This window comes from Theobroma cacao, chromosome 6 (genome assembly GCF_053813885.1).
Source record: "Theobroma cacao isolate CCN51 chromosome 6, ASM5381388v1, whole genome shotgun sequence".
Classification (NCBI taxonomy): Eukaryota; Viridiplantae; Streptophyta; class Magnoliopsida; order Malvales; family Malvaceae; genus Theobroma; species Theobroma cacao.
In genome coordinates, this window is record NC_142644.1 from 18264283 (window position 1) to 18274450 (window position 10168).

At 31.8% G+C, this 10168-nt stretch overlaps 1 protein-coding gene across 1 annotated transcript; it reads left to right on the forward strand.

Moving 5' to 3' along the window:
- Window positions 1–9493: 9493 nt before the first annotated feature.
- Window positions 9494–10168, forward strand: LOC18595766 (late embryogenesis abundant protein D-7). The gene is made up of 2 exons (XM_088807569.1): window positions 9494–9562; window positions 9693–10168. Exons 1-2 carry the CDS (start codon window positions 9508–9510, stop codon window positions 9971–9973), a joined length of 336 nt encoding a protein of 111 aa, XP_088663695.1. The 5' UTR covers window positions 9494–9507; the 3' UTR covers window positions 9974–10168.

Here is a 10168-nt window from a genome sequence, read left to right on the forward strand (position 1 = left end):
AGCAGAAAGCTTAGTTGGATCTATAACATCAACAAACCACCCAATCGACTTGTCAGCCTTTAAAATCTAGAATAATTCCTCCTTTTTCTCTTTTTTAATGTCTTTGAATCTACAAGTGGCAACCATAAACATCCGAAACCTTAAATGATGTGGAATAGACCCTATAAGACAAGAATGCACCTATATTTTCATATGGAGGACTTTATATAAGAGGAAGTAGATACTTTTCTTGTGGCCAAAAAAAGAAAGAAGCAGATATAAGAGCTCAAAGAGACAATTAACCTACCATTGTGTCATTTAGTAAAGGTTTCAACATATAGGGGCTCATCATGTAAAATTGCACTTAGACATCATTAGCAATGTATGGCTCCCAACTCATTCCAAGCCACTCATTTATCTTAACTAAGTATTCTTTTATAAAACACACCCATCTCTTTTTAGTTAAATTTCTACAAAATAATAATCTATCAAAATATATAAGGTAGAAAACTTACCAATTCCTTATTAATCTTGTATAAAGCAAATTCACCTAATCTCCAACTTTGTGGGTTTTACATTATAGCCTAAAATCCAAAACATGAGTTAAATGTAAGTTGTACATAACAATACATAAAAAACCAAGCAGATGCCTTAAAATCATGCAATAATAGAGGAGTTAGATATTTATGATGATAAAATTGATCACATGCCTACATTAAGATGACCTCTTTCATCAAAAACTCATTTGCTAAATTCAGTCAAAAACTACTCATTACCGAGATATAATATGAATTTAACAGAAAAAATAGAAAGAACATAAAGACAAAACACCAATTCTTACCTTCACTTCCTAGGCTAATTGTCCATGCAAGTGAAAAATCCATCTATTAATCAAGAAAAACATATGTATTAATTACTTCATTCAATTAACTTGTGTAAATCTCATTATTGCTTATTTTAATTTTTTTATAAGATATTAAAGTTAAATTATTACCATGATATATTGGATATCCATTTTTACATATTAAAAAAAAAGCTTTAAAATCACCATTAACATCAACATCTAACTTGTATAAAAAGTATTCTATATAAAAAATTAACTATATTAAAAAAAGGCGTCTAAAATCTTTTCTTCTTTTAACTTTTTTGTTAAGAGAGTTTTTATGACTTGTAATGGATTTAAATTATTGAGTTATTTAGATCTTGTTATTTTAGTTTTTTTAATAGAACCTATATTAGAGTTAAATTATTACCACCTATAACATAATTAACTTTTATAAAAAAAATAAATATGACCATCAATTTTTCACTGAAATAATATAAATTTAATTAACAATATTTTCTTTCATCATCACTTTTTAAGTCAAGATAATAGGTTTTTAAGGATTAATTGATTGTTAATTATACTCTTGCATTCACATTTAAGTATTTCTTAACCAATTTCTTTTGTAATATTTCAAAATTTTATTATTATCGTTCTCAACAATAATTATGGAAGCATTGTTCTCATAAAATTTTTCATTTAAATCAATACATAATTATTAAGGTTAGAATGAAACTAAACTACTTAACTCCGGTTTAATGCAAAGGGGTTCATTAATAGTTATCTCGTGAAAAAGGAAAGATAATCACAAAGCTTTTTGAATTTCTAATTTATTTGATTATATTAATAATATATTTGGCAAGGTGTAATTATGTTTGTTTAATCTAGATAGAAAATTTTGAGCACATGAATATGAATCCAAGTCTCTAAGATTGATATTACAAACAATTACTATAAGAATTTATACACAAAAGAGCCTTGTTCTTTTGTCATTTATTATCTATTTCTTATTCTATTACGATTCTATTATAATTTCAACAATTAAGAGAATTGCTCAATCAAGGAAAGAAGCCCTTACCCAACATTTCTAAAAAGCTAGACTTTGGCATCTGGCATCAAGCATTGCCTTCTTCATTAGGTAGTACAATTTATTTACAACACAAAAAATTGTTTAATGGATAAGGAATTTTATGAGGTAATTTGCCAATGGAGGTCTTCCATCCTTATCTATTTATCTTTACATCTACAATGCAATTGCATAAGCAAACAAAACATACATATAAGGAAAGTTATTTGTGTGTTATAAAGCTTACACATTTTCTATGTTATACATAACTATTTATACAGATTTGTGATGATTAGTTTTTGTATAACGGTTGCAGAAAATTATGGTAAAGATTTGAGAAACATATTTCATGAACGCAAATTCTTGTTTGATAGATTTTGGCAGATCTCATGCTTGAAGGCATTGATTCTGTGATTTGCATTGATGTTGGAAAATCTGGTGAGTTAATGTTGTGCTGTTACTTCTTATATTTCCTTTTGTAGTCCTTTATATGCCCCGTAAGATAGTGGAGGCATTGGTGACACCAATCTTGGACCTTAAGTAGAAAAACCTTTGCTTAGCTAAAGGCTTGGTGAGTCCATCTACAAGTTGATCATTTGTTGAAATGTAAGAGACCTTAAGTTGTCCATTTTGAACTTGTTGGCGTACACAGTGGCAGTCAAGAGCTAGATGTTTCATTCTTGAGTGAAAAACAGAATTAAAACTTAAATATGTAGCTCTAATGTTGTCATAATGCAAGATTGGTGTGGAGGAAGAATAGACATGCAATTCATTGAGAAGATTCTTGATCTAGATTAGTTCTGCAATGGTGTTGGCCATAGCTCTGTATTAAGCTTCTGTGGAGGATCTTGCCACTATCTTTGCTTGGATGATTTCCAAGATATAGGATTACTTCCAAGATATATTAGGTAGGCAGTAATGGAGGTTTGATCATCAAGATTTCAAACCGAATTAGAGTCACTGAAGGTAGAATTTTTAGAGATGATTGGTTGTTTAAGTGCAGCCCATGATGAATGGTACCTTTCAAATATCTCATAATTCTTTTTAGACTTGACTAGTGAGTAAGAGTTGGTGAATGCATAAATTAAGATAATTTGTTGATGGCATAGGTGATGTCAGGTCTGGTCAGTGAGAGATATTGAAGAGAACCAATGAGATTTATGTAATCTGATGCATCAACTAAACTAGTTCCATCTTTGAGTTGCAACTTGACATTGGTGGCCATTGGTGTGGCAACCTCCTTGGCATTATCCATTTTAAATTTTTGCAGCAGTTCTCTTATATACTTGTGTTGAGAAAGGAACATGCCTGTAGGTGTTGTGGTTACCTCCACTCTCAAAAAGAAATTTAAAGGTCCAAGGTCTTTCAAAGAGAATCTCTTAAAGAACTGCTGTAAAAAGTTTTTCAGTGTTGTGTCATCATTGGTAGCAACCAATAAGTCATCAACATGCACCAAAAAATAAATAATGGTAGAATTTTTTATATAAATAAATAATAAAGCATCTGAAATTGAGTTTTGGAACCCATAACCAGTAAAAAAACTACTCAATTCTCGATACCAAGCACGAAGAACTTGTTTAAGACCATAAATTGCCTTGTGAAGCTTGCAAACATATAGGGACTTGTTTTTGTCAATAAAACTAATGGGTTGTGCCATGTAAACCTCTTTAGATAAAGTGCCTTGAAGAAAGGCATTATTCACATAAAGTTGTTGAAATAGGCCACCCATAGGATAAGGTAATGCTTAAAACAATGTTGATGGTAGTAGGCTTAATGATAGGACTAAATGTGTCTGTATAGTCAATGCCTTCACTCTGATCGAACCCTTTTGCTACTGATCTCGCTTTGTACTTGTATATTAAGCCATTTGATTTTTTTTTTTACCCTAAACACCCATTTGTAGCCTACAACATTCTGCTTGGAAAATGGAGGAACTAATTCCCAGGTTTGATTCTTAACTAGTGCATTGAACTCTTCTGCCATTGCTTGTCTCCACTTTAGGTCTTTCATAGCTTGGCTAACACAAGTGGGTTCAAAAGGACAAGGAAGAGGATGTTTTGATGCAATGAACACTCTTTTGGGTTGAAAGATATTATTGTGGGATCTTGTGGTCATGGTGTGAGTTCTTGTGGGTTGGGATTGAGGCAAGCTTAAAGGTAAGTTAATAGTTGGTATTAAAGGTGAGTAAGAATCATTACTTGATGAAGAATCCAAAGCAGTAAGAGATAAGTGATCAATCTTAGTAGGTGTCCGTTAAGTAGATGAGCAACTCATATTGTTTATATTAACAACATTTTGGACTGAAGAGTTATAAAATTCAAAAAGTTGCTAAGCTGCAATTGAATTTGGAGATAATCATTGTTGAACAAAGGTAGTTTGTGTCTTGGCTAAGGTGAATGGAAATATGTATTCTTGAAACATGATATGCCTAGACACAACGAACTTTTGAATTTCAGGATCGAAGCATTTGTAGGCATTTTGGTTGATAGAATATCCTAGGAAGACACAAGGTTTGGCCCTTGGTTGAAGTTTGTGTTTGTTATAAGGCTTGAGCCATGGAGAGCAAAGACAACCAAAGACCTTAAGTTTGGAGTAGTTGGGTGGAGTTTTGAAAAGAATTTCACAAAGTGATTTGAGATTAAGAAGTGGAGTGGGAAGTTTATTGATTAGGTATATAGTACCTTGAAAAGCATGTGACCTAAAATTTAAAGGCATGGAGACATGATGAAGCAAGGTTAAACTTGTCTCAACTATATGTCTATGTCTTCTTTCTGTAGCCCCATTGAATTCTGGTGTGTGTAGAGGGGTTGTCAAATGAGAAATACCATGCGTTGTAAGATATTTGGTCATCTTCTGATATTCTCCTCCATTGTCAAAGTATATACAAGTGATGGATGTGCTAAATGCTTTCTCAACTAGTGCTTTGAATGTGAGAAACAAAAGATAGACATCAGATTTGTGTTTCATAGGGAAAAACCATATATACTTAGTGAAATGATCAATGTATATAACATAGTATCTAAAGCCTTCAATGGAAGAGATTTGAGCAGGCCCCCATACATCAGTGTAGAGTCATTGTAAAAGTTTAGTGCTTGACAAAGTTGACTAACCAAATGGTGGTTTATGACTTTTATTGCAAGCACAAGAATTACAACTTAATGCTTTTTTGGAAACAGTACATGGTAAACCAAAAGATTTTAGCATAAAGGTAAGGATTTTGGATGATGGATGACCAAGTCCACTATGCCAGACATCAGAGGAAGTTTTGACATTAAGGAATGTTGTTACAATCATTGAAGGATGTGACATGCATCTTGGAAGCTCATATAGACCATTTTTATTCAGACCTTTCACTAATAGTGCCCCCATGCTTAAATCCTTCATCAGAAAATAGAGAGGAAAAAATTTAACAGATACATTGTTAGTTTTACAAAATTTGGATACTAATATAAGGTTTCTTTTCATGTCAAGTACATGTAATACATTTGTTAATTTGAGAGGCTTATTAGTGGTAGAGATAACAGAAGAGCCAATGTGATTAATTGACAAACTTATACCATCACCAACAACTATCTCTTCTGGACCACCATATTCAATGTAGAGTGACAGATTGTTCAAGTCTGTTGTCACGTGGTGAGATGCCCCGAGTCTACCACCTGATTCTTGTTATCATGAAATTGAGAGGCTGTTGCAATGTTAGCAGCTAGTTCCTTGATGCTTGATTTGTTGAGCCTACAAATCTTTTCAGTGTGACTTGGTTTCTCACAAAGCTGACAAACTAGTTTATAAGTATTATGTGCATAATTTCTAGTGAATTTCTTTCTTGAATAATGAGAGTTATTATGATTGGCATTAGATATGAAATTATTCCTGGAATTACCTCCTCTAGATATATAGTTAGCTCATGTTTTTCTAGTGACATAGTTTACTGTGATAGGATAAGAATCATCTTGTTTCAATGTTGTCTCAAAATCTATGAATTTGTCATGAGGTTCTTTAAATGATATGGCAGATTCCCTTACTCTGATAGCTATTGATAATTCCTTGAATTCAGGTGCTAAACCATTCAATATAAAGATTACTAGATCTTCCTCGCCTACTGAAGCTTGAGCCATTGCAAGCTCACCTGCAATGTTTTCATGAGTTGCAAATATTTTGCAACAAATCTACCTTCTTGAGTTGATAATTTCAGTTTCCTTATCAAAGACATAACTCTTGTATGAGTTTTGCTAGCAAACATCTTTGATAGCTACTCTCATGCTTCTTGAGAAAATTTTGCGATTGTAATGAATGGTAATATTGTTTCAGAAACTGATGGCACAATAGCATGCATAATAAACTAGTTTTGCCTAAACTAGAAAGTGTATTATGGATTTATGGTGTGTGAGCCATCAATATTCATGGCTAGAGGACAAGTTTTTTGTTATGTAATGAAGCCAATTAAATCATACCTTACTAGTAGGGACTTAAATTGTATTTGCTAGGAAGGAAAATTAGTTGAGGTCAATTTAAGAGGTATTTGTGCTACTACATTGATAGAAATAAGGGTGGTGGTGTTATTGGAGGAAGGGTTGGCAGCTGCCATGGGGGAGTTTTGAAAAGGATTGAAAAGCTAGTGATGCAATTTGCTCTGATACCATATAAGAAAGGTATTTGTGTATTATAAAGCTTACATATTTACAATGTTATACATAACTGTTTATGTAGATTTGTGATGATCAATTTTTGTATAACGGTTGTAGAAAATTATAGTAAAGATTTGAGAAGCAGATTTCATGGAAGCAAATTCATGTTTGACAAATTTTGGCAAATATCATGCTTGAAGGCATTGATTCTGTGATTTGCATTGATGCTGGAAAATCTGGTGAGTCAACGTTGTGCTATTACTTCTTGTCTTTCTTTTTGCTATCCTTTATAATACATACATAAGGCACATATAGAACATTAATTGCAAAATATTACACTAAAACAGCAAATCAATTGTTATAGTAAAGATTTTCAAGATTAAGAAAAGACACTTCAACTTTGTCAGGTACTGACAAGAATTGGTTATAAATACACACACATTGGGGGATACTAACACTCATTTACAAGGAGTTTTGAAGGGCATTAAGAGTTGCTAATTAGTTAGCTGAACCTAGTTTTTGGGTGACAATATGTCATCATTGATTCAAATAAGAGAAACCCATCTTCGGACATTCCAGTAGTGGGCGTAATGATTGCTGCATCAATACAATCCAGCATGGTTGTAGTGCAACCATCACCTACAACAGCTCCCTGTGATGAGAGGTCATCAGTGTAATTAGACGTAGCCGAGCGAGATGGTAATGACATTGGGGAAAGTTTGGGCAACACTATCCAAGACATAAGGGACATTGTCATTGGTGTTCTTGGGAATCTAACTAGAGGAAGAGGAGATTGAAGTTGTACCAAGTATCAGCCTTATTTTATTGTCTGGTGTTGTAATATCATTAAGTCTTGTTGTGGATGAATAATAATGATATGTGATCATTGGACTAATTATTAAATAAAAATAAAAGAATGAAATTTGATTTATTAGTTGCTTTTACTGTAATCCAATATCAACATCATCTAAGGTCCTTTCATAATTTGACTGATCCATTACATTGAAAAAATATTAAATTAAATAAATTTAACTTTGTATGTATGAAGACATTTACATTCATTATTTTTTAATTTACATTAATTAACAACCGACTAATTTAATAAATTCTATTTAATTCAGACGTAAAAGAAGTTCTGATGAGACAATAACATATGCTTCATCAACAAATTCGTCATTTATAAATTTATAATTTCCAAGTTTGAATTTCATTTTACATATGAGTTTACTCTAATTTATAACTATCCATTTATTTGTTATTTTGTTTGTTAATTAGTTTTCTTCTTTTGTAAAGATCAAGGGCAGAGCGTCCTATTGTTCATGGCCCTTAAAAAATTTTAAAATTTTTTATATATTATATACATATTTTTAATGATTCCTTTAAAATTTTTTTATTAATAATTAATACAAATAAAAAATAATAAAATGACTTTACAAGCCACAGGCGGAGGGTAGTGTTATCATAGGGACTACAAATCTCCAAAAATTTTAAAATTTTTTATTTACTATATATATTTCTCCAACCATTTGATGAAATTGTAATCAATAAGCATATTGCTAGCCATCACATAAATTCTAACCCAATATACTAAGCCTATTAAATTTAAAAAAAAATAAGAGTAAGTCTACTAATCCAAACTCACTAAAGTCTTAATATAAATCTAAATCTATCATAATATGTTATATTTTAACACTCCAGCCCATAGAGTATCATAACATATTATATCTTAACAATTCAATCTAATAGCCCAATATATTAATTAGATATTCAAAAAACAAATAAAAAATAAGAGGAGAGCTTTTTCAGAAAGCTATCCATTTCGTGTGGAATACAAAAGCAAAAAAGCAATTGATTTGAGTTTGAAAAATTGTTCTCTTCCACTCTTACACGCAAAGAGTGAGAGAGAAATTCCTTTAAGAGTTTCGTTTGATTATATATATATATGACATCGTCATTGCCATTAATATGTATTTTTTTTACGTTCAATGTCTTATGAATTTTATTTAATCTTTTAGATAATTAATAATTGAATTATATATAAAGTTCTCCCTAATTTCTAATTGTCTTTTTTCTGTTTGGCTCCCTTTTAAAAATACTCCAACTCCACCCTTGGTAAGGATTTCTTTAATTTATTATATCTATAATGTTTATTTACTATCTATGCACATAATCTCACAAAAATACATAGTACTTAAATCGATTATATATTTAAGTTGTCATATTACTTAAAAAACTCTTAAATTATTTTTAAAAATTAAATAAATATTTATTATTTTATTGTGTTCAATCAATTCTTTATCTATTTATTTTGGGTCAAATATGTTTTTATAACTAATAGTTGATTAATTATTATTAATCACAATGTCACTTGTCATTTTTATATTTCTATAATACTAATATAACATGTCGACATATCATAATTAATGATAATATGATATATTTATGTGATCATATGATGTATTCATCATCCAAATTAGTGTTACGTCAACGCCATATAACACAAAAATGACATCAAATGTTTTAAGTGTGATTAATTGACCATTAATTATAAGTATCACTTGGACTTAAAATAAATAAATAAATATAAGAAGTTGATTGAAATATAATACAAGAATAAAAATTTTATTTAAATTTTTTAAAATAATGTTTTATATATATATTCTCATTTTTCAAAGATCAATCATTTTATTCTTCTAGTTTATCTCTTCCATGAACAACCGTGTAAAATGTGTGGGATGAACAAGTGGTTGTGGGAGTGTTGCAATGACGCGAGGCAAAGTGGCATAGGTTTGAGTCGTCGAAGAAATCTGCCTTCAACTTACAAACAGACGCGACAATTTAACATCCTTGGCCCATTGCAAGCACGTTCCATACACGTGTTTCCCTCACACTGTCCCCTAATTTCCTACAAACAAACACATGCGATAATCCATGCACAAGCATAACACGTACAGATTCGCTCATCATCCAATTGCAAGAAAAAGTTTTTCCCATTTGTCAACTCAGGTGGAAAAATGGCATCCCATGAGCAGAGCTACAGAGCAGGAAAAGCTGAAGGCCGAGCTCGAGTAGTATACTACTACTCTCATTCTTTCAATATTGTTTGCCTTGTTAATTTTCATTGGCAAAAGCTTGAATTTTGGTAAGAGATTATTATTCTCAACATTGACTGACATTTCCTGTTATTGATTTTTGTAAAAAAGGGGCGAGCAGATGAAGGACAAGGCTGAAGCTGCCAAGCACAAGACTTTTGAGGCAACTCAAGAAGCCAAGGACAAGACTTACCAGACAGGCCAGGCTGCTAAAGAGAGTGCGGAGTCGGCCAAGGAGAAAACTGGTGGAATCCTACAACAGACTGGGGAGACGGTGATGAACAAGGCGCAAGGGGCTGCTGTTGCTGTCAAGCACACCTTCGGAATGGCTGATGCTGATGAGGATGAGGATAATTATCCTTCTAGAAGGGATACTAGTAATTACTAGCTAGCTAGGATTCATTCCCATATTAAAAACTTGGTTATCATGTAGCCTCTTCTCTTCTAGTTTGTAGTGGCGTTTCGTCTTCTTTTTTCTCTACTGTCATACATGGTTACAAGTAAGAAATGAATGTTGGTCGTTGCATATGGTTTTGTTTTGTGTCATTGAGGGGATGGGATTTGTAATTCTATACTTGGTATA